Raw genomic sequence first — 25,995 nt, 5'->3', positions numbered from 1 at the left:
AATGTATAGATATAGGGAAGAGCCCTGGAGAGAGAGGATCTATGCAGGCCATTGAAGAAACCTTTGGCTAATTTCATAATTACTTTTTGACCGCAAATAACCTCACAGGGAGAGTTGGCAAGCAGAATAAGGAGAAACTGGGGTATGAGGACTCATGTGCCAGCAATCTAGCTCTGCCCTTTCTTCAGGATCTGGTCAGCTATGCCCCAGCATCCAGCGAGAAGCCATACAGAGTTACAAGAGTTACAAAGGGGAGAGAAAAACAAATTAGTTAATTCTGATATATTCAGATAAAAAAGTAAAAACCAAATCTTTAATGTCTGCGTGTTTGTTAATTTATAAAGCCTTAGCATTAGACTAATTCAGAGACACATGCTAGTCACAGGTAATAACCACCACCAGGACTATGCTCTTAGCACTTTGCTGGGTCGTGCAGACACTCTCCTCCATCTGTAATTCTTAATCACCCTCACAAAATAGAAAACATCCCTCTTTTCCAGACGAGGAAAACAAAGCTCAGTGGTTAAAGAATGAAGTCAAATTCACAAAGCTAGTAAGTATCAGAGTTCAGCCTGCAAAGCAGGATGACAGGGTTAACCAGTGCATTCATTCATCTGGTGTATGCAAAGTGTACACATATGATTGATGGATTCTATTGAAGGAGATGAGCAAATCTCCTTCTATTGCAAAAACAGTGGTTTTAATTTCTGTAATATTAATGATAATAGGTGATGTGTATCGGGGACTCAATATACCCTAGTCACTGTTCTGAGCACTTTAAATCCTTTGCTTCATTTACTCCTTCAATTCTGTCGCTACTATTATTCCCACTTTGCCAATGAAAACTCTGAAGCTCAGAGCAGCAGGACCACATAGAACAAAGCCTGGCTACACAGTACACACACATTTAAATAACATTCACTTTTATAATGGATTACAGTTTTTTAGTGTTGCTACCACTCCAGGCCAGGGCCTCCTGTAGACCTTGAGAGAGGCAGACAGGATAGCAGTCCCAGACAGAGGCGGGAGGTATACCCACACGCATTACAGAATGCTGACATCACTCCCCAAGCCAGGAGAACAGCTCCAGCGCCTGCCCTCCTCTCTCTGTCCTGAGCTCTCTGAAGCCAGGGCTGTTAAACATGGTGCGTCCACCCCTATGGGGTTGAGAGAAGTTGGCTGAAATGCCAGAAGGCTACACCAGTTGTCGGTCTGATTAGAACGGTGGGGTGCTGGTGGTATTTAAAGTTCACACAGCTGGAGGCCTGGGCAATGAAGCCATGTCTAGGAGAGCAGTAAGCACAGGGGCAGGGCTTCGGGTTGATGAGAAAGACAGACGTGCCACCTCAGAACTCACTGTGAATGTATCTGCTTTCATTAGTAAAAAGCTGCCTAACCCCTGAGCTCTAACATTGAAGATGAGAAGCCTGCCTTGCTTTATGCCATCAATGTATTCCTGAAAAGGTGTAAAGGTGTATGTAAATCAGCTGCATGCTAATCAGAGCACCTTCCCCTAGAGACTTCTGTTTTCATTTCTAAGTTGCTTTATCTTCATTTCTGATTGATGTTCAGTGGACAGTGGTTCTAACAATACAACCTTAAGTGTTTTTACTCTTTTCCCCAGGCTCTCACCCGAGTGTTAATCATGTGTAAACAAACCTTTCCATACACTAGAGACCACATCATTAAAAGGAGGACTGGGGTGAAACCCTCTGCAAAGAATCCTATGTGGAAAGAGAGAACTACCCCAACTTGTATTTGGTGAGCTAGGAAGGTCATAGATCCCATTTTCTGAAAGTGAGAATCCCCTGTTGCAAATCATCTTTCTTATCAGTCACTTCACTTTGAGAGGACTGCTCTGTGTCTGTGCGACGGCACACTGACCTAGAAATCACAAGTGTCTGGGGCTCTTAACCTGGGTTATTAGAATGGCCTTGGGGATCCAGTACCTGCCTATTTCCTGGGGAGAGTGTCCACTGCTTGCATCTGATGTTCAAATGGACCCAAAGAAAGTATAAGCATAGTCCAGCAGCTGTCAGTGAGGAAGAAGCCTAGGGAACATCTTCCTTACCTGTTGCCACCACAAGTCCCGGGGCCGTTGCCTTGCTCGAGATTCTTCCTGAGGAATACGGATTTTCAGAGGTCTGCAAGTGCAGGTGCAGGGAGCAGAAGGGCTACAAGGGAGAAGAAGGAGATGGATTTATTCCAGGAAACTTCTGACAGACACCCCTGCCAAACCAGATGTTAGGCTTCCGGAAACAGTGGGGATTGGATGTGAACTGTACGCTTAGGTTTGGGCAGGAGTCATCTCCACCTGAGATCACCGATACGTTCACATCAGGAGCTGCCCTGACACCTCGCCCCACTCCCATCACACTGTCTGCTATCCCCTCTCCTCCTCACCCCCACCCCATCCATCAAGATCCAGCTCATGGCTGGCTTTACGCGAACTCCCTGACAATTCCTTACCACAGGATGACATGAACCTTCTCTCATATCTGACCCTGAGCATCACACTCAGCTTCTTAGAGCTCTGAGGGACCTGACTGGGAGGGATGACAAGGGGAAGCTAAGTGCCCAGGCCCTCTATCCTGTATCTGTTTTATGTATTTGGTTCCTGTTTATAATTTTGCTTGAATTTTACTTAAAATATTTGAATCTATTGCCTAAAACTCATACAAGTTTGTGCCCCATATTTATTCACTTATTTATCCCTATTGTGTGTTCTTTAAGATAATTTATGGGTATGTATAATATACTTATTATATAATAAGCAAAAATATGAAAATGATGAAATTAGGTAAGTAGAAAATTAGGTTAAAGATATAAGATGAAGCCATGGGTAAGGTTTGGAGGAAAAATTATGTTGTGACCAGTGTTTAGAAATATATAGGCATTTGTCTTTGACCTTGCTAGTATCTCCAAGCAAAAGACATGGAATTGGACCAATACTACAAAAAGGGACAGGCCATGTTCACCCTATTTACCACTGTGTCGCTAATTTTTCAAAAAATGTCTTCACCATGATTCATTGGTTAATAAACCTTTTAAATAAGTGGCAACAGACAACTTCTTTTTGCTAAGCAGAAACATAACCATTTATGGGACCTTAGAAGAATTTCTTTAAATTTTTTAAATTTAATTTTTATTAAATTTATTGGGGTGACATTGCTTAATAGGATCATATAGGTTTCAAGTGTACATTTCTGTGACATTAGATCTGCATATTGCACTGTGTGCCCACCACCTAAAGTCAAATCATCTTCTGTCACCATATATTAGGTCCCTCCACCCCCAACACTCCCTTCCCTCTGACAACTACCACACTGCTGTCACATAGGTCCTCTTTAAGATGACACTGATGGTTGTGAATGTCACTGCTAATGATCTGTTTTCCATCCCCACCTAGAGTTGTAGCACCTGAGGGCAGATAAAGCATCTTCTCCATCTTGCCCTCCATGGCTCCTTCCCCAATATTCCATAGAGCTGCAACCCTGGGGATGCTGACCGACTAACTACTCCATGTGGACACACCAGCCTGACCTTTCCTGGATTTCCGAGGCAACTTGCTTATCTTGACATCCATCAAACATTTATCAAACCATATCATACCAGTATCAGTTAAGAGATCTGTTGCCCCTACGCAGCTGTCTGGGCCCCTGGAACGCAGGTGCTTCCTCTTGTCCATTTCCTTATCTTACTAAGAGTTAGAAAACATAGTATCTTCTCACTAAAATGCCTCTGGTATTCAACTGAACTTTGCATCCAAGGGTTATGACAGTCTGAGCCCACAGATAAACACCCTGGGAGCCATGGGGAATCCCTGCCCAGCACCAGCCAAGCTCCTAAGGCCCCCTGAGAGAAGAAAGCCCCTGAGACAGCATCCTCAGGTAACCAGCCTTCCCTGTGGACTTCTCATGAGACTGGGGGACTGACCAGCAGGCAGTGCACTGGGCTTCCTCTCAGGTCCACATCTGGAGCTTGAAGTAGGCGCCAATCCCTGCCCTTGTTGTACGTGATGTATGTCTTCACTTGGTCATCCACCTTCTTGTTTGCCAGGAATATCCCTTTGATGCCTGCTACCTAGGAAAAAGGGCGAGAGATGGAGAACCACGTTGGGCCAAAATGCCTATAATCTTGGAGGAGCCCTGAGGGAAACTCCAGTACTTTCCATAGGATGTTAGGGGTACAAAAAGGAAGAAAAGGACCATGGTTAGACATACCACATGCTATGTGGCCTCTGAGAAGAGTCTGAGTTCCTTTCTGCACCCTCCACCCCCCAATTCAGATGTCCTATTCCGCTCTTACCCACCTGCCTTTTCCACTTTGCATGTCTCTGCACTTTGTTCCCTAGGACCCTATCCTTAACTATTAGCATTCCCTCTGAGGTGGGCGTGGTCAATAACAACTGCAAATGTTGCCCCTCCTGCTCAGGAGGGCCTTGTAAACAGGGTGTTAGGCATCAAGGTACACCCCTTAATGATGGAAGTTGAGGTGTACCAACTGGCAGTGAGGTAGATATGCTTCGGGCAGATGTCCCAGCTTGGCAACCTGGAATCTATAATATCTCTCTGGCTGTGTCGCTAGCTTATTGTGTGATTGTGGAGAACTCCCATACCATCTTTGGCTCTCAGCCAGTGGTCACTTTGAAACAGGCAGAACCAGGACTGCTCTTGCTATTTTCCCTCAGTTGGCCAACAATGGACACATGAAATAACATGGAGCACTCTTGCCAGAGTTCCTGATTAGTGGGATTGGCATTCCCATAATATTTTGAAGGAAGAAGAGTATCACCACAAAACGAGAAGCTAGAAGATTAAGAACCATTTATGATCTAGAAGGATCTGGAATAAGTAAAAATCTACTCAAACTTTTATTCCTACTATGTCTACATTCTGGGCAATAAGAACAGCTATATATATTGACAACATCCTATGTCAAAAAAAAGAAAAAAAGAAAAAAAGAAAAAGATTCTCTTAACTTCACCTACAATTCCATCATGTTCCAAAGCTAAAAGATAATTCAAATAGTTCAAGTATATATAAACAAAAGGTTTAATGGCAGGTTTTCTGGATAATAGAGATCTCAAACTTTTAATTATATTTATGCCCCATTCTCTAAGGATCATGGTTAACTCAGATTTATTGCCGTTCTGAGAGAATTCCAGTGGGAAAGAATTCCACAGAAATTAGCTCTTTTATTTATTTTTTCATGGCACAATTTAGTTGATAAAATAAGAAGTCTCTTTTTTTTAATTGGCTTTTAATTTTTTAATAACCTGACTGGCCTTGAAAGAGAATGCCAACCCAAACAAACAAAGAAAAAACTGAACAAATATCAGAAAAAAAACAGAATTAACTGGGAAGGACACCACCAAGGGAATTTGACAAGTGGCCAACAATGGAATTCATTAGATTCCCACCCTGAACAGAGGGTGGGTAAGGAAAGAAGCCGAGCTGACAGGCATGGGGCAGGTGGGACCTGCTGTCAGAGTGGGGCGCTTCCCCAGAGGTACCCTCACTGCCCTGGCTGCTTAAAGTCAGTGCCATTTCAGGAAGGCTGGCAGCTTATCTGCTCATTTAGGAGCCATGAGGCCCTCAGATCACCTGGGTCTTGAAAACCAACTGCAAAGGTGTTTTTCTTAAACCTAATTGCCAATTAGTCCTCACAGAGAACGCGTCTGTGTTTCTTCAGAACCTTGGCCTTTTGGTATTCTCTTAGGACCACCAGATAATGATTCCAAGAACTCTCCCCCCCTGGCCACCTGGCCCACCTCCAACATGTGCCCAGGACCTTGCTGTTCACTTCCTGCAAGAAAGGATAGGGTCAGACTCAGACTCCTGAGCCTGCTCCTGTGGGGGTTCTGTCACCCTCTCCCCCTCCCTCCAGTGCAACACTCTGCAGCATGAATTATTAGCCATGCAACCGCCTCTTGTGTTCTTCCGGATGAGCGTGTTTGGCAAATGGAACGGCCCCTACCATAATTTCCCACTGGGAGCTTTACCACTCGGATGGGCACTGTCTGTATGTCCCACATATCCTGAGAGCAAAATTAGGAGAACGGAGGCTGAAAAATTATAGGAAGGAGGCCTTTGGAGCGCAGGGAACCCATGTGCGGCTCTGAAGGCCTTTCTCCTGCAGACGCACACAATTCCACAGCAACCTCCCTCTTGTCTGAGAGAACCAGAGCGCTTCCCCTCCGTATCTGGATTGGTCAAAGCCCTTACGTTATTACTGAATTGCTTCTTGGCTCCATAGCTTAAACAAATGGACTATATGTTTAGAAGTCACTTGGCTTTTGTGTACCTCAGGCCAACAGCTTTCAAACTTTTTGAATACAACCCAACAATAAAATACATTTGTGACACAGCCTAGTAGAATCGTACCCATATATGCACGTATACGTGGGCATATGTAGGTACATATATATCAAGAAACAAGACTTACCCTCGCTATATTCAATGTAAAGAAATTAGATAATGAGACACATGTTATCATTTTCCACCCAAGGAGGGAGCTGGCATCTGCCTTAAATGTGCTTCCTCCCCCTGTTGTTTGAAATCAGAACCTGGCTGCTGCTGTCCCCAGCAGTTCAAGGAGAAAAGCCCCAGCTTGTGGTGACCCCATGGAAGAGGGTAGTACAGGTGTCTGGACTGCATGGCACACTTTCTGGGAGTCCATTTGAACTGCAAAGGGAAACTCTCAGTGGCCCCTTGGCAGAGCGCTGAGTCCAGGTGGCATGGTCATCTGTCACTCACCTCCCTGGGCCCTCAGGACAAGAAAACAAGACAGGGCTCTGCTGAGAAAAGCAATTACCACAGTCTGCTGTGGGCTGTCCCAAGAGTCAAACCTGTGGTGAGAATCCGATGAAGGTCACTTTGGAAAAAGAATGTCCCTCTGGAGGCAATAAGCAATTGTCCATCTGGCCAAAAAGAGGGTCACCTAAGATCATGATAAAACAGAGGGTGGAAGGCAGCCACTAGGGACAAGAAAAACACAGAAACATCAATAAGATGGTCAAAGAGACCAGAACTCTGAGTTTACTTCCGAGAGTTGCATTTCACCTATGCAACATCATTAGTCATGAGAAATTTGAAACTAAACCCACAATTAGGCAGCGCCATGCTTCTTTCGGAATGGCTAAGTACACAAACAAACACATGCACACATGTATGCACTGATCATGCCAAGTGTGGTGCAGATGTGAAGCACTGGAACGTTCATGCATCTCTAGCAGCAATGCAAAATGATCCTGCTACTTTAGAAACTATTTGGTGGCTTTTTATAAATCTATACTCATATTCAACCTATCAATCCTACTCCAAGGTATTTATCCATGAGAAATATAAACTCATGTTCATATGACTATTTATAAAAGTTTTGTTCGTAATCATGCACAAGTGGAAACAAAAGTCATTGCCCTCAAACTGGAGAATGAATAAATAAACTGTGACACATCTGAACAATGGAATACTATTTGGCAAGAGAAAGGAACATTTATTGATACTCTATAGTATGGGTGAATCTCAAATGCATCATTCTAAGTGAGAAAAACCAGACTCAAAAGAATATCTACTATCTGATTCCATTCATACGACACAGTAGAAAAGGCAAACCTGGAGAGAGAAATTAGATCAGTGTTTCGCCAGTACTTTTAGGTGAGAGGAGACTCAACTACAAAAAGCCAAAGGAGAGAATATTTGGGGGTCACAGAATTGTTCTATATTTTAATTGTGGTGGTGGTTACACAATTGTGTACCCTTGTCATAATTCACAGAACTGTATGCCTTATAAACCATACCTCAGTAAAAAAAAAAAAAAAAAGAAAAAATACATAGTGGAAATCCCAGGATTTCTAGACAAATAAACATGGGTTGTTTAATTGTAGATCCAGCACTTACTAACTGTGTGATCTGAGCTACGTTACTAAATTCTCTGCACCTCTGTACTCTCATAGGCACAATGGGGAATGATACCTACCACAAGGGGATGTTGTAATAGATAATTAAGAAAAACTATATAAGCTGTTTAGTTTGTGCTATCCAATACCATAGCCACTAGCCACATATGGCTGTTGAGCACTTAAAATGTGGTCAGTGGAACCAAGTGACTTATTCATAATTTTATTTAATTTTAACCAGTTTAAACACTGATGACCAGTTTAGTCATTGGTAAACTTTTAAGTATGTTTGGAATAACTTTGGGTGTGTTAACCTTCTCTTTTCTACTGTAAATTTTATGGAACGTAAATACTGATCAAGGATTTCTGATAAAAATTCAGTATACGAATAGAGATGTGTGGGAAGTGTAAAATACAGCCAGGATTTTGTAGACTTAGTATGGAAAAATATAAAATATGTCAACAGTTTTTCATAATGAACATATACTGAGATGATAATATCTTGGATATTTTTGTTAAATAAAATATATCATTATAATTCATTTTACATTTTTTAATGTGGGCAGTAGAAAAGTTAAAAGTGCATGTGTAGCTCACATCACATACTTATTCAACCATGCCAGTTTAAGGCATTGCCTGGTATGCTATCATTGTTATTATAAGGAGTTACAAGTTGGATGCTTAATATTCAGGGACATATTGAAGAAAATCCATCAGACAGGAAGTTTAACACCCATAATATAACTGAGGGTGTTGAAAAGAATATTTGTTTCTTGATTTATCAGTGGAGAACAACTAAGGAGAAACATAGTTTATAGCTAAGGATGGAACGAGACCACACCCCTATATGAGAAGAGTGGCATAAGAATAATGGTGAGCACATGTGATTGGACCACATTTATTGTCAACACCAGCTTTGTTTTGATAGAATGGGCTCTGAAAACTTAAAGAAGAGAGTTATTATTATTTGGCCTTCAAAAATTATTTTCTCCCCTGATTGTGTAATTACATCTATGACAATATTGTACTTTGAGGCAGGGATTAAAGAGGGAAGCAAGAAACTCTGTACAGCAGCAGACTGCTCCACCAGACCAAGAAATGATGATGTATTTGCCTTATTAGGTTTTAGTGAGTTTAGTGGGGCTGATTCCCATTGATCTCTGAGGTCTGTCAGCAGCCAAGACCTGCAGGATGAAGGCTCAAATAAGTTCTTGCTTTCTTTGCCCTACTTCCATTGTCAGGAAGAGGCTTGAGAGATCATTGTGGAAGATGGAGTGATACACCATTAGCTTTAAGTGGCCATGGTCAGTCCAAGCCACTTCATATTTGTGGTACCTAAAGGCATCTCTGACATTTCAGATAAGGGAATACAGTGTAGCATCCTGTTACATTATCATATAAAGTTACACATTAATTTGAAATAGGGGACTACATCATGCATAGAAATATCATTCACTATGTATATAGATATAGGGGGAAAACAGAGAACCATTAGCCCATAGAATAGATGCCCAGGTCTTCAGTTAAGTTCTTTGCTGGTATCTTTGGAATATTTATCCCTACTATTCTCCAACATCACTCAACATTCTATAAAAGTAGACCTCTATTCATCAGACTCTAGTTCTCTTCTCATGCTGAGACTCCACCAGGCATGTCTTTCTTTCCAGCTCCGACATTCATTCTGCAAGCCAATGCATCCATAAGGCTCTCCAAATTACTCAAGTTAGAATTAACCTTCCTTTTTGGTGACCCCACAACATGGGGAATCATAACTTTAATAAAAGACTGTGATCACTGACTACCCTAATAGAGTCACTTATACCTTTTCCCATCTCATCAAACAGAATACACTCCATAAAAGTGTGTTCATTTAGCTGAATTTAATGTGAAAGTGTACTGGTTTTCCCAGATGCATTACTCAAGGGCATTCAGAGTCCAGACAAAATGATAGTCTTTTTTGCTAACTGGCCATATGGTACACCATCTCAGTCTCTATGAGGATCTCCAGTGAAGAAGGTTAAAGTCTAATGACCCCTAGAGACCAATTAAATTGAGTTTTGTCTCCAAATCACATAGTGTATCTCCAGGTGTAAAACAGCATTGCCCTCTAAAAACCTTCAATATGTTGCTCATGGTCTAGATAGTGTCAGGATCAAATTTATTTCCTTGGTATTAAATGCCTTCTAGAATCTGAACTCCAAATATTTATCCAGTACTCATTTTTGAACCTGACAAGCATCTATTCTATTCAATGAGACTGGCTAGCTCAAAAACTTATAAATATACACCCTCCGTCCAATTCTTGGCTCATGCCAGCCTTGACATATGGAATGCATTTCACTTCTTCACATCTTCACTTCTTCCTCCCCAGGGAAAAGGATCTGATAATGATTGGTGATGCTGAGAAAAAGAGCGGGGGATCTGCCTGCAAAGATCACATCCTCTGTACCCCAGTGTGTTGGTATTAGAGACAAGCTTCCACAGATCTTTTAATTTACGATTTCTGTCTGTTACTGGATGGATGGGTGCAATTTTGGAGTGCAGTATTAGCAAGCTCAGTTTCTCCTACACAACTTTTGAAAAAGCAATACAGCTGATGTTTGATCTCCACTTTTCCCCTCTGTCTCCATCTCAATTGGTTCCAATCTTGAGCAGATAAAAAAAGAACTTTTTGTTGACCCCTCAAAGCCCAACAAACAGAGTTCAACCTCCTTGAAGGTAAGAGCCATCATTTCTCCTGTCTTCCTGACAGACTTGAACACAAAGTAGGGGTTCAATAAACCCCAATAAAACTGAATGGAGAAAAAGCTCAGTAGTGCTGGTTTTAGAGAAGTTGCCTTGCTTGAGACATCTTACATTGACACTTTGCATTTTTAACTCAGGACCAGAAATGCAAGACTGATTTCAGCCACAAGAAAAAAAGTACACTCTTCATTTTGATTCATGTTCCATTTCAGATGGGAGTATCTCACTGTTCTAAATGACCAGGGAGTTTCAGGCTCCCTTAGGAAAGAAACAGCACAATGGCAATCTCACTCACCATTACTGATAGGGTGAGAGACGAAAGGAATTCTCAATTGAAAGATTATCTGCAGCAATGTCGACCCTCCTCTTGGGTCTGGCCACAGGAGCATGGCTAATTCTCTTATCCTTATAGCCTCGCATGTGAAAACAGGAATTTGGTCTGAGTGGCCTCAGTCCTGTGAACATGCATTCAAACCTTCCCACGAGCAGTGACTTATTGCCCAATAACAAAGTATATTCTTCTTCCTGGTATGATTGGAGCCATGGAAACAGAAGCTTTCCAAAGCCAGCTATGAGAAGAGCCCAAAAAAAACAGACGTTTTTAAAATAAAAAAAGTATGTATTTATTCTTCAAACTTCAGTCACCTTCAAAGTACTCTCCATTTGGTGCAATACACCTATTGAGATGTTTCTCCACTGCTCAAAACAGGTTTTTGAATTTGTCGATTTTGATGCCTTTTAGTGCTTCTGCTGTTTTTTGTTTCACCTCTTCAACATTGGCAAAACATTTCCCTTTGAGGACTTTTTCATCCAGAGAAACAAACAAACTAAAAGTTGCTCCAGGCAAAGTGGGGTGAATAGGGAGGGTGGGACATGGGGGTCATACCGTTTTTGGTCATAAACTGCTGAACACTCAGCACGGTGTGGGCAGGTGCACTCGTAAATCACCCATCGTGAAATGGGCAAATGTGTTGAATGAGTCCTTTTGTGTCTTTTCTTTTTAAAAAATGTTATTGTTATTCTATTACAGCTGTCCCATTTTTCTGCCTTTGCCCTCCTCCTCTCAGCCTACCCGCTGTTCCCACAGTCAATTCCCACACTGTTATTCATGTCCTTGGGTCATTCATACATGTTCTTTGACTAGTCTCTTCACCTTCTTTCCACCATTATCCCCCTTCCTCCTCCCCTCTGGAAACTTTCAGTCTGTTCCATGTTTCCATGCCTCTGGTTCTATTTTGCTCATTAGTTTATTTTTGTTCACTAGGTTTCTCTTATAGGTGAGATCATGTGGTATTTGTCGTTCACCAACTGGCATATTTCACTTAGCATAATAATCTCCAGTTCCATTCATGCTGTTGCAAAAAGTATAAATTCCTGCTTTTTTTGCTGCATAATATTCCATTGTATAAAAGTACCACAGTTTTTTGATCCACTCATTTACTGATGGGAACCTAGGTTGTTTCCAGCACTTGTCTATTGTAAATAGTGCTGCTATGAACATTGGGGTGCATACTGTTTTCCACAGTTGCTGCACCAGTCTGCATTCCCACCAAGTGAACAAGTCTTAAAAAAAAAAAATTCACTGAAGCTGAGTGCAGCCTCTCACAACAATGCCAGCTGGCACACTGATACAGATGGTTTCCTAGGATATTAACCTAGCTGGGAAGCCTGTACTACAAGGGGCCTGGCCTCCAGAAGATAATTCTGTCCCCCCTCATATACATTTTTCATCATCTTTACCAGTTTTTATAACTCAAGGAAGACATCTGGGTGACTTTACAAATAAACCTTGTTGTTAAGGGAATTATTTTAGTACTTGCCAACTGCCACTTTAGGAAATCAGGATATTTCTACTGATTTTATTAATAACTAATAACATTCACTTCTCTCTTTTCTAAAATATACTTCCATTTACCCCATCTTTGTGTAACCCTCCTTCTACCCTAGTAAAAGAACAGAATTTTATATGTTTCTCTCACTACCAGTGACTGAGCAGACAACGCAGACACCAGTGAAGAGATGTGGGATCTTTGGCAGGTGCTGCTCAGAGGAGACCACTGTAAAACCGAAGCTCATGCTCTGACCCCTCTGCTCTGAAAGCCACTCCCACTCCTCCGAGAGAAAAACTCACAAGACAGCAGCTCATCCAAACCACCTGAGGCTCTACCCACAACACACAACTTGTCCTTGATATGAACAAATGACCTCAACCAGCACAGCCTATGTGGGTTGGACCACCAGTCACCAGTGAATGCTAAATAATGAGACATGCGTTCTTTGCTCAAATCAATACATCACACCAAGGTGCTCAATCAAGTACCTTCACAATGACTAAGATTGTCAAAGGACACACTTAGCACTAGAGGTATAAAAATGCACTACATCATTAGGGTCACTGAGACAATTAGTTTTTTAATTTAGTTCCTATATGGAGTCACTTGCTTTCCTAGATAAACTATTCTTTAAATAGTCATGACATCATTTTAAAATATATTTAAGTACAAACTCAAGGCAATCATATTAAAAAGAAAAACTCCATGTAAGCCAAGACCATTCTTCATACCCAGACACCGGCATTTGGTGGCATTTTTGGAAAACTTTCACATCCATCACTGATGTTTGCTTGTATTTTCCCATAAAATTTGTCCATAAAACCTTTTCTAAATCACACAGCCAATGTTTGATCTTCACGAAATTATTTTGATTTTACAAATAATTTAAGGTATATAAATAATACTACCTAGAGTCCATAAGAAGCATAAAGTTGAAAAATATACGTAAGAGATCACAAAGGTGAAGTACCTTGATTTCTAATTTGCAATTATGCTCATACCTAGAAGAACATCAACTTTATATACCATTTGTTGAAGGTTTATTAAGTCAATCATCACACTAGATGCTTCACAAATATTATCTCTTATTCTCACAATAATCTCCTCAGATAAATATTTTACCTCCATTGTACAGGTGAGGGAATCCAGGCACAAAGAAGTTAAGGCCCTTGCCCAAGTGACACAGTTGCTAAGTGGCACAAGTGAGATCTGACCGAGGACTTGCTCCCATGCTTGTGTTTATACCATTAAGACTCATGAAAAAGAGCGGTAGGTCCAGGTGTGTGACAATCTTGGCTCCATACCTCATACAATTCAATAATGATGTTTCCCATTAGACCTCGGCTGCTCTTAATGTTCTCCATGGCCAGGGTGAAGTAGATCCCACGTGTGTCTGAGATGTAGAGGTTGTAGGTGTCATTCTGGTTCCATTCTTGGACTGCTGCAAACACTTGGTTCTCATCTGTGCTGATAATGTGCATGTCCTGCAAGAAGATGGAAGGCCTGTAAGGCAGCAGATCTTTTTATCTCCCTGCCCACTGGGACCTAGAGTAATCTCCACGACTTATAAAATGGTTGAGAAAAGGTTTGATTTATAGGCAACGTTAAACAATTCTGTGTCGGGCCAAGGCAATAAATTATGAACTCATGATTTCTGTTCCTTGCTAAGTGACAGCAAGATCAGTATAAGGGGCTTTGGTGGGTATCATTTTCCATGGTTTCAAGGGATTCATCCACTTTCATTTTTTATTTTTATATCTGGAAGGTAGTGTGAGTGCTAACAGACATACAGCCTTGCAAGAGAATACACACATGTGCCAAGACAGGCTTTGTCCCCTTTTTAGATCTTCATTTATGTTTTCCAACTTTTCAGTGTAATGGTTTTCACAGTTTTCTGTGGAATCTTCAGAGTCATAGGGATTGCAAGAAGGGTGATGGGGAGGCATGGACTCTGGGAGGACCTCTGGACTTCCAACCCTGTTTCAACCAGAGCAGAACCACTCAAATCTGCTTTATAGTAGACTTCTGTATAATGTTTTAGAAGCAAAAGGTAAGGGAAGGGCTGCTGTTAATAAAATAATATTTTAAAATTACTGATAAAGAGGAAAAGATACTTAACTAGGAACTTAGTGTTCTGGGTCATAATGTAAGCTCTGTTAAATGTATCAGTCTCCCTGAATTTCAACTTCCTTACCAAAATAGTGAAGAGGCTGGGCTACCAATAAAAATAGCTAACATTTGGGCAATGTTCTAACGTTCACTTTGAAGTCCAAATAATCCTATAATTGGATAGTATATTTATTGAGGACTAAATTAAGGAAATAGAGATTCACACACTTGCTTCAAATTATATAGCTAGTGAGTGTCAGAACCATGTTTTGAACCTCAGTGGTATGACTAAACTAATTGTTAGCTTCTAACCATTTGGGATATATAGCCTCCAGATTATAAGTTGCAAACCAACGACCCATGAAATAAATATAAATCACAAGTGTTTGCTTTGACCACAGTCTCTTTGAAATACCTGAAAATGTAGCCTTGTAGGTAGAATCACTGGAGTCTCAGTCCTATATACCCAGATTTATAATCTGCCACTCCCTGTTCCCTGAGGTTGCTTTAGTTTGCATTCCTGGAATAGATCATTTCTAAAATCAAATCTACCAGTTCAGAAATCAAAACAGTTTATAAAAATCAGTTCACATATGTGGCTAAGCACTATACAGAGATTATCATCAACTCAAGTCCTCACTGAAGGAGTTTACATTGTCAGGAGGCAATGCTAAAAAGAATAAACATTTGAAAAAATAGGAGTTGTTAAAAATGCATAACTACGTAGATGTACCTGCCAAAAAATAATAGCATCTCGAGAGAGCAGGGGAGCACCCCTCATCGCTCTATTAGAATGTACTGGTAATAAGAGCACAGGTAATTAGAGTTGACAGTAAGTAGATAATCAGGCTAAATCTAACTCTTACCTTATTTGGACAACCTCTCCCAGAAATGGCTTCAACAATAAAAGGAGGCAGCAATGTCTACAATGTCAGAACCATGGAAAGCTCCGCCAAGATGATTTCAAAAGGAGCAAGATCATTTGATTTGGAAAACTGGGACATGGGGAAAGTGAGAAAGCAAGTTCGAAATCTTTGCATCAGAGACTTTCTGTCACACCCCAGTCTCCAGCCTTGAACCCCCTAGGTGACCTTGACTAAGACCTCACTTGCTCATTTGTGCTTACACGCCTTACAGGTTCCTGCTGAGCTGCTTAAAAATAAAAACAAGGCTTACTCTTTAAAACCATGTGACGACATGGTGTTGTGTTGATGTGAAATAAAAGCCCAAGAACCCGGTAGGAGGGAAAATAGCAGCTGCAGGAAATACGGATTAAATTCACTTACCCTGTTAAAAACGCAATAGAAATGCCTGGCTTTTCCCAGATGTTTTGGTCATAAAAATGAATGAGCTAAGTTATTTTAGACTAAACTAATGTAAAATAAGTGGGGGGAAAAACAACTTATACACTGGGGCACGGTCAGACTTAGAGGCAGCCGGATTTGCTGTGAGTGCATCTTACCGTAGATCTGCATTGGGGCTATGTTACCTGGTGAACAGGTACTGCGGGCTCTTGGGTGAAAGACTGCTTTCTAGTATCTAGATACTAAAAAAGTCATTTAGCTAATAAATGACATTAGTAAGATTTAAATCCAAGACTACCCTAATCAAGAACCTAAGCTCCATACCAGTGGGATTATAACTTCAATGTGCATCAAAATGACCTGGAGATCTTAATAGCATATAGGCTCATGAGTTCCAGTGCCTGAGGTTCCCATTCAGTATGTCTTGTGAAGAGTCTTAGATTCTATCATCTAAATAAGCCCTCCAGATGATTCTAGTGCAAGCAATCTGGGGAATCACTCTCTGAAGAGTGTGTCCTTTCTCCTCACAAGCCTTATGGTTGAATAAGATCAACCAATAATAACCCGGATAGTAAGTCTTCAAGAACAAAGAAGAGACTTGTCAGTTAAATTTAGTCTAACAGGGATCTGAAGGATAATAAAGCTAATTTCTTGAATTCTTCTACCCTAATCTAATTCCAAAGAATGTGTCACCTTAATACTAAAACAATTATAAATAACAGTCCCCCATTCCCTCCCAACAGAGTAATTGGGGAGAATGAGAGTTGCTTTTTGAAAACCTAAACCTGTGATCTTCCTAGGAGAAAATAGTGAAAGTACTTCCCTGTTACAGAAACATTTTCTTATAATCTGGGCCTAATGTAACTTTATTATGGAAAGACCTATGTTATTAAGCATACACCATGTGCCAAACACCATAATATAAATACAGAGAGAAACAAATATAGAGCCTAAGCTCAGGAAGATGCCCACCTGGTGGTGGAGACATCACATGCTCTTGTGATCTTCTGTGAACCTGTAAGTGCTACCCAGAGATACTGGCAATAGGAGTAGAAAGGCTAATATAGGTGAGAAGAAGGGTGGATTGATCATTCAAGGAAATGTGTGGAACTTGGAAGAGCCTGAAAGCAGTTTTCTTCTGAAGACAGTGAAGGTAGAGTGGCCACATCACCTGGGGTTCTGTATAGTACACCAAAGTTTACCCAGAAGTACAAAGCTACGCAAGTTTGTAAGCAGGAGATAGAAGAGATTAGAGTTGATCAATGCAGAGATCGAGTTGGTGAAAGTTGGCTTCATTGCATGATCACATTCATTGTGGAAGAAGTAAATTTAAAGAGTGGATTTAAGCAGGGCAGGAAAAAAGGCTTAAAAGGTCATTACAAGATTCTAGGTAATTGCAAACACTTGAGAGCCTGAACTAAGGACCAGGTTTTCTATAAGAATGCTAAGAAATAGACCAGGTAAATATTAAGGAGGTAGAGTCTATTGGGGGTAAGGGAGAAGGACAAATCTTTAACATCTCAGATATATGACTTAGAAAATCCTGTATGTTCTTTAGAGCAGTCATTAAAATCATAATTAAATATTCATTTGTTCAATCATTGGTTTGATGTCTGCCTCTCTCATTAGACTGTAAATTCCGGGAGTGGGGGGATGACGCCTTTCTTATTTCTCACTTTATTTCTAGTGCTTATAAGAGCATCATGCACATGACAGACATCTAACAAAAGCGTATTGAATAAATACATGGAGTAAGTAACGATGGGAGAAGAAAGAGATAGAAGGGATATAAAGCAGAGACTCTGAGCTCTGTCCTGCAGTTGCTAAATGGACCCACTAAGGGATGTATTTTGAAGAGGCAGTTGTAGACACAGTCCAGAGTTCAGTGGAGAGATAAGGACTGAGGCTGTGAACATAGGAACCACCCATGTGAAGAAAAGGAATGAGGTCATACCAGAACTGTGCAGAATGCAAAAAGAACTTAAAACATCAACGTTTAAAGGCAGGTAAGGGTAAGGGGATCCAGGAAAGAAAAATAGAAGTAAATATCACCAAAGGGAATACTATCAAGTATGGATTTTCTTCCCCGACAGTGTCAAATGATACAGAGAGGGATAAAAAGATAAAGAGTTAGAGATGGCTCTTGGACAAGTGGGCAGTCACTGGCAGCAATGGCTAGATTTTTAGAGGAATAGTGGGATGGATGTGGCAGAGTCCAGGGCAACTGGCAGGGGGTTGATGCACGAATAGCAAGTGGGAAAAGAGGTTAGAATTACAGATAACTCTTTAAGAAGCATGGCTAGGCCACAGCAAGGAAGGACTAATCGGCATTTGGGGAAATGTAAAAATTAAGAAAAATTTTCCTGAGGAAATTAAGAAAAAGCTTGATATCATTTTCATTATCATTATAATACATTATAATACATTTTCTAAGCCATATTTCCTTCTCTTCCCTATTATTATTCGAAACAGGATTAACTGTATTCTCCTGTCAAATGGAAACAAACCCAGACTTAGCTAAAAAGATTTTATTTGAAAAGACTATTGATCATGATATCTGCAAGCACCTCAGAGGGAAGGCAGAAAAGAATTACTTTTACAGGGAGAAGTACAACAAGGCTACAAAGAATTGAGTGTGAGGAGTTGGGTGAACAGATGGCCTGATTCCACAATTAGACAGGAAATGGTTCTCCTTAGAGCCGGTGACTCTCAGAGGGGCTGTTAAGAGGGGTTGTTCTGAGTTGCAATGCTTGCCTAAGCTCCCAGTGCTCACATATGCTCAAGAGTAGGTCAAAGTTTAGGGGCCTGAGGGAAGAAGAGAAGCTGAACTTAAGTTGGTAAAGTCAAATTAGCAAGCATTTGGTACAGCTTGGTCAGTAGGGAGAAACAGTTCAGCCCATCATTTATGAGACCAAGAACGGGAATCTGGCGTGGTCAAAGGTAAAGACGGGGTACGTGGGCATCTTATCAAGGCAATGGGCAAAGGGAAGTCTTTGGAGTAAGCCATGTCGAGAAACACAAAAGGTCGGGGGAGGATTTCTTATTGATTGCTGTTTTCCAGAAGCACAGGACTCAGGTAAATTTCAACATCTTCACTAACAAACTGAGTCCCACACACAAACAAACATGAAATCAAACTTTTCTCTTGTAAAAATAAATCCAGAATGTAAGAGACAGAAGAGGGTGTATTAGAGTCAGGGCGGTAAAGGGAGGGACTCAGGCAACACTGAGTCTGAGGGCAAGCTGGGATGTGATCCCATAAGGAGCACAGCTCTCCACGGCCAGCAGGTTGAGAGCATCGACCATATCTCCCCTTGGGTCACAATTGTGGCTTCAATTCATCCAGCACTTTCCACTTGACCAGCAACGGACCATTGGTTGAATCCTCACAACTTTGTCAAATAGTATGATGATGTTTATTTCACAGATGAGGAGGCTGGGGCTCATGGATCAGTATGTGGCAGAGCTGTCATAAGAGCTCAGGGTGTCTGCTCATAAGCTCTGTCGCCTTTTCCCCGCACCACCAGGGCCTGCCTTCATTGTTTTCCCCGCCCTCTGCTGTGTTTCTCATGCCTGTAGGACTGAGTTGCCAATCCAATACCCAGGGACTGGGTTTGGAGGACTTGGCATGAGCTCGCTGCTCCTAGTAACGCTGCTTATTATTGACATTCATTTTGTTCTCTGCAAAACACTCCAAAGCCATGGGTGCCCCTGGCAAGCAAATTCCGATCAGAGAGGCTGGAAATAGAGGTGTGAGGGCAGGGATGACAGGGAGCTTGTCTGTTTCTGTTTTTAAGTGAGATGCCCAGCGGCAGCCACAGAACTACATGAACAGCAACAACTTGCTTAAAGGCCATTTCCATTTTTAAAAATGGGAAGAACCAACCTCCCTCCCGCCCCACTGTCTTCACCTTCTATGAAAAGTTGAGCCAATGTCAGCTAATAACGGGGAATCGATAACCATCCAGCTATTTTCACAGCGGCCCTCATATTAATGAGAAGCTGCTCTAGATGAAGTTCTATAAAAGGAGCCACGTGGATGGCACTCTACCACCATAAATGGCCTTGGTTTGCTAATTGTTAATGGAGTGTTCTAGGGTTGTGATCAATTCCAAGCTTCCTGTGTCCCTACCTGCAGCCACACTATCCATGGAAGAGAACTTGTTTTCCCCAGACGGTTAAAATATACATAAACTATGCACCCATACACAGACCAGGCCCTGCCTTGAAAAGATGGTTTGGAAAGTTCCTGGAACTCTATTCCTAGGCCAGCACATAGAAACCTTCAGGTTCCTGTGAGGGGTCATTTTCTTTTAGAAAGAGCATGATTAAGAACATCCCTTTCCTCATCTTCTCCAGGCAGCGACGTCTTTTTCCTCCTTGGGTTTAGAAAATCTGTTGGGTACATTCTGCAACAACAATACTGCACAGTAGTCCTATTAAAGCCAATCGCAGAGAGGGCAGAGAAAATGAGAAACTGATTCCCATGACCTCTGAGGCTATTTAATACAGCCCCTATCCACCTCATCAGCTCCTTCATCTCTTCACCAGTCTTTCTGAAATCCAGTTACATGACAGTTTTTAGTTTGTTGAATGGACCACACTCTCTCTTAAAATAGGGCCCATGCATGTATTTCCTATTGGCTTCCCCAATATTGTTTGCACAGTTAACTTCTTATTTTTTTAATCAGCTTAAACATAATTTTCTCTAGGAAACTTGCCTTAACCACTCATATTTGTGTATCTCCAACTCTAATGCCATGATGGCCCTTGAGCTTCTATATTTATAATACCCTACACCTGCAATGGGTTGCTCAATGTCTCTCTTATCTACCAGAATATAAGCCCCATGAAAGTAGGGTTCGTTGTGTCTCATTCACTACTGTATCCATAGACCTTAGTTCAGTGCCTGGCACAGGGTAAAAGCTGAAATGTTAGAAAGAAGAGTTCAATGGCTGAATGAAAGAAGGAACAAATGAATGAATGGAGTGAAACATGCATACATGAATAAATGAATGTGTAAAAACAGAGGGTAGACAATCACCCACCCTCTTATCTCATAATCCCTCCTATCTCTAAACTCAGGTAGCCTTTCATATGCTTCCTGGCAGTGGCTTAGAGACCCAGTTCTTTGTAACATTACATTTGATATGTAGTCACCCTGAGACTTTGCTTCTTTGCAGCCTTATTAGGCGATGAAATGATGTTCTGTCAATGTTCACACTGAGGTTCTAAGATTCATCTTCTCCCAAAAGCCTATTGTTCATAGGAAATGGGGTCCACAGAGTTAAGTTTTATAATTTTTCAATAGAGGAGTTAACATGCCATCATTTGATATTAAAATTGTATTAAATTATTCCTTTCTCATTACTCAGAGCAGCAGAAGGGAGTGGAAGCATAGGTAGTGCATTTATATTTAGCTTTAAAATGTCGGGAGAAGTGAGAAGAGCAGGAGACTCAGCTGTGCACCTTTATGCGCACACACCTGCAACACCTGTGCTCCTGCCTGGGTCATTGGGAGCCCATCCATCCGTCGGGCAGTAAGGCCCTTACAAAAGGAAGGAGTCCCCAGAAGAGATTCCAAAGCTGGTGCTCCTTTCACTACCACTCCTGTGGAATGACCCAAGGGTGGGCAGGATGTTTGAGTCACAGCAAGTTAAAACTCCTGCCTCTGTACCCTGCTGAGAGGGGAACATGGAACCCAGGTTCAGCGACATCAGCAGAGGCCAAACCCTGCGGTGCTTAAGTCAGGCTGAATACCAGCCGTCTCCCAGGCAGGAATCAAACCTCCCACAGCCTAACAGGGCAGCTTCTCCCTGCCGCTTTGGCTGGCAGGACCCAGGACAGGCGGTGGTGCATACCTTCGGCAGCGAGTATTTGGGCAGCTTTATCTGAGCAAAGGCCTCTCTTCGATAGGACACGTAGTAGGTGGCTCTTCCTCCAGTTGTCACCTGGGTAATAAGGAAACACAAAGAGGTCAGTTGGGGCCATGGATCATGGCTCAAGTGGGAAGGTATTAGCCATTCCATCAATAGCCACAAAATGTTCGTGACAATCTTTTAGAAAATATCCCTTGCTGGCTTTGAACCTCCAATCCCATGGCATCCTGCGTTGCTCCCATGTTATGACATTTAGAGAATAAGTGGGCAATGACAACAGTCTTCCCCCATGGCTGGCACTTTCTGGGAGAGCAGGGACTCTGTGTTTGGTCACTATGCTCTGCATATGCACACATCGAATAAATATTTTCAACTGAAAACAGGGGAGCTATCAATGTGGGCTGTATCCATGCTTTACTTATTTTTTTTAAACAATTTTTAATCCATTGCAGCCATGACATGATAGCCAAAGGAATTTTTTTCTTGCTTTGAATAATTACTCTTGCTTAAAGTTCTCATTACTTTGAAATTAACTTTACTTCTGATTTGAGCATATTTTCTCCTTTGTATTTAAAAATTAATGCATGAAGCAGATATTTAGGGAGTTACTTAAAGGCATCAAAAGCCAGAGAAAGAACTCTGGATTTAAAAGTCAGAAGTCTGGGTTTGAGTTCCAGTTCTGCTGTCATGGCCAGAGGGATAGGCTCCGTGACCTTACTTGGGAAAGGATGAATTCTTACAGTAACCTGGAAACGTCTCCAAGAAACAATCCCCTGGCATGGGCTTGGGGGAAAGTCCTGCCAACATGGCACAGCTCTGCAGATGGCTGCTCTCGGCCCCATCATCCTCACTCAGGGGAAATTAATATTCACAACAGAAGACAACATAGCCTGTTATGAGAAAATAGTCAGATGACAATAGCAACCAGGCTGCTGTGCTCAGGAGGCAATTGCTGGAGGCACACGCTCCGTTCTCATTAGGCCTGAGCACTTGCTGGAGACAAACCAGTCCTCCTACTCTGGTCCAAACCTGGCGCCCGTCCACAGCGGCTGCTGAGAGCAGGAGGGGTCTAACATCTCTATTGAAATCCACCCATCGCTCCTCACTCTGAGAGAGGCACCTCCCATGGCTTGCGCTGGCTCTGCACAGATTGGAAGCCCACAAATCAGGCACCATAAGCTGCCAGGTAGAGCAGATGTTAGAGGGAACGTGAAGGCAGAACCTTGCAAAAAGTTGGTGCAAAGATTTCGGCTGTGAACCAAGAGGAGAGACTGGTTTTCTCCCTGATGTTCACTGCTATCCTTATATCTCTATTTTCTAATTAGAATCATTTTTGTCTTGTATTCAGGGACTTTTTTTTTTTTTTATATAAGACATCTGTTCGGAATCTATATTGTTCTGCATTGGCTTAGAGGCAGCGTGTTGACATATTAAGATCAATGAGTTTTGCTGAGAAACCTTTTTTTTTTCCCCTCTCTTTTAAATAAATCTCAACTACATAGATTCAGATTAAAATATACTCCTTGGTTCCAAACAGTCAGTTTAATTTGGCTTTATTTTTTTATTATAAAACCAACACATGTAAATGTATCTGCCAACCTCAAACCTGGGTCGGTTTTTAAATTTATGCTTGCATTAGAATCATTCAGAAAGCTTGTTAAATCTCAGACTGCTGGGCTCTACCCACAGAGTCTCTGATGCAATCAGTCTGGGGTAGAGCCTAAGAACTGTCTTTTCTAATGAGTTTCTAGATGACGCTAAAGCTGCTGGTCTGGGGTCCACATCTAGAGCAGCACAGAACTAGAACTTCAATGACAATTGACATACACCTCCGTGCCACTGTGCTCCTCAGCTATCCTGACCCCTGCGTCTCCCCCAGAATATTAATTTACAATAATGATAAACTTCTTTTTAATTGAGGTGGAATTCATATAACATAAAATTAATAATTTGAAGTGCATACTTCAGTAACATTTAGCACATTCACAATTTTGTGCAACCATCACCCCCTTAAGTAGTTCTAAGATGTTTTCACCACCACCCCAAAGGAGACCCTGTACCTAGTAATAGTTTGTAAATTCAAATATATATCCTCTGGTCACTTACTACATGCTTAAAAGTCAGTTTCCCCATAGGACACCCTGAATTAGACTGGTATCAGAGAAGACAAGTCTCATCTCTGAATGCTAACCAGAGCTCAGCAATTAAAAGATGCATTTCCCCAGAAGACCCGGTCACCTCCTTAAGGAACAAGATGACAGCACCCCCGGGCCTCTTATCAGCAAGGCTGGGGCCCTTGGGATTGCCAAATCACTGAGGGCTGAAGAACAGAGAAAGGGGGGTGGGGAAGGTAGAAACACATATACACGGGATAAATTGTGATAAAAGGAGACTTGACTTGGGGTAGTATACACACAATACAATATACAGATGATGCATTATAGAATTGTACACCTGAAACTTATATAATTTTTCTATTAACCAATGTCACCTTACTAAATTCAATAAAGAAGAAGGAGGAGGAGGAGGAGGAGAAGGAAAAGGAGGAGAATGAAGAGGAGGAGAAGGAGAAGAAGAAGGAGAAAGAGGAGGAGGAGGAGGAAAAGTGAGTGGTCCCCATGATAGGGTGATCAGCCCAGCCATGCCTGTTAGAGGCCTGCACATGCACAGACTCGCCCTCCCACATGCTCACACACAGAACCTGGAAGAGTTTGTGGTTGACTAAATTATGAAGATGGAAATTACGTTGTAGATACACCATGAAATAATCCAAACTATTAAGAGGTCTCATGAAGCCCAAGGAGCCCAGAGGTTCTCCCAGTGCCTCATATATCAGAGTATCTCACAGCAATATCAAGCTGGCTCCTGCAGCTCTGCTCTTGCCCTGGCCATGCCTCTCTCTGCACCATCAAAATCCAACTGATGCTTTCAATGTCAGTGTAAGACCCATGAGTTCATTGGGTTGTCACGAATTCATTATCATTTCTCCCTTCTATCAACTCCTGTACTTGGTTATTTCCATTTCTACAGCACTCTCAACCTTTACCATTATGGTACACACATTCCATGATTATTCCTCCATGTCTTATTATAAGGTGGTGGCCTCCTGATTCCTAAGCAGAGCTGGTCTCACCGCCATCAGTTGAGTTTATCTTCCATGCTCCAGAACTGCATGTAGCTCTTATATAAATTATCTAGTTTAATCCTCAAGATAATCCTACAGGGGCTGTAAGATACCAAGTGACTTGTCCAGGATAAGACAAATTTGAACCCAGTCAAGTTTGGCTCTAACCTTACACTCTTCCTCCTGTGACTAAAATGAGTTTTCCACCCCATCTTACTCATCTCACCGTAACAACAATATATTTCCTTGATTCCAATATCTTAAATTTTTAAAAAATTATGTAACTGGCATCTGTTTGTATGTTATGTTTCTTCATATTCCCAGAAAATTGATCATGTGTTTATACTGTATCTGCAAAATAATGTTGTCTTAGAAGAGAAGAGGGGAGATAATAGAGTAATAATAACTACCATGCAGTTAAAGCTTAGTACATGAAAGATTCTATGATAAGCAGTTTATAAACCGTCTCTCACATACACATGTATTAGTATATATATACATATATGAAAATATAGAGAGATATAGATTGCACTTCTACTTTACAGGTCAGGAAATTGAGGCTGAGAGAAGTCAACTAACTTGCCCAACATCACACAGGCTTTCATTGTCATGGCCAGTATATGACCCTAGCCTAACCTGGAGCCTTAATTGAGAATAAGAATATCCCCAAATGTCAGGCACAAAGCAGGTGTCAATACTCACTAACTGATTAATGAATTGTGATTAGTCTGCTTAACTAGAGAGACCTTGAGTTTGATTTCCTCTGTTGTTTAGTAACTAAACCATGGATGTAGAGAACTCTCTGTTCCGGCCCAGCCTTTGGATGGTCACAGGAACTTATCTCCAAATCGATGCCTTACCACTCCCTTGGGAGCAGAATCCTCACAAGGTTGGGGTGATACCAGGCTAGTGCATTTGCTGCCTCTCTGCTCTTTCTGTTTCTCTCTGGCAACCACACAAGGAAGGAATGAAGTTTAGTGACTATTAATCCATTTTGATGAACTTTTCCCTTCCTTACAAGCAAATTTTCTGGCATTGTAAATCCAAGAGATTATTACCACTCTCCCTTTCAGTGATGTCTTTTATTTTACATTTGATGAAT

General features: G+C 41.5%; 1 protein-coding gene across 1 annotated transcript in view; it reads right to left on the bottom strand.

The window, feature by feature from the left end:
- Positions 1–25,995, bottom strand: part of SORCS3 (sortilin related VPS10 domain containing receptor 3) — a 550,161-nt gene that overhangs the window by 91,320 nt on the left and 432,846 nt on the right. The window contains exons 8-11 of the mRNA XM_090279550.1: positions 21,752–21,841; positions 13,782–13,961; positions 3,937–4,083; positions 2,072–2,174 (exon numbers count right to left, since the gene is read on the bottom strand). Coding sequence (XP_090135676.1) covers positions 2,072–2,174; positions 3,937–4,083; positions 13,782–13,961; positions 21,752–21,841 — 520 coding nt within the window. The remainder of the gene's footprint in view (positions 1–2,071; positions 2,175–3,936; positions 4,084–13,781; positions 13,962–21,751; positions 21,842–25,995) is intronic.

The sequence above is a fragment of the Furipterus horrens genome, unplaced genomic scaffold (assembly GCF_987537825.1).
Source record: "Furipterus horrens unplaced genomic scaffold, mFurHor1.1.pri manual_scaffold_5, whole genome shotgun sequence".
NCBI lineage: Eukaryota > Metazoa > Chordata > Mammalia > Chiroptera > Furipteridae > Furipterus > Furipterus horrens.
The sequence above is the reverse complement of the archived record's forward strand: the minus strand, read 5'-3'. Positions and strand labels throughout refer to the sequence as shown.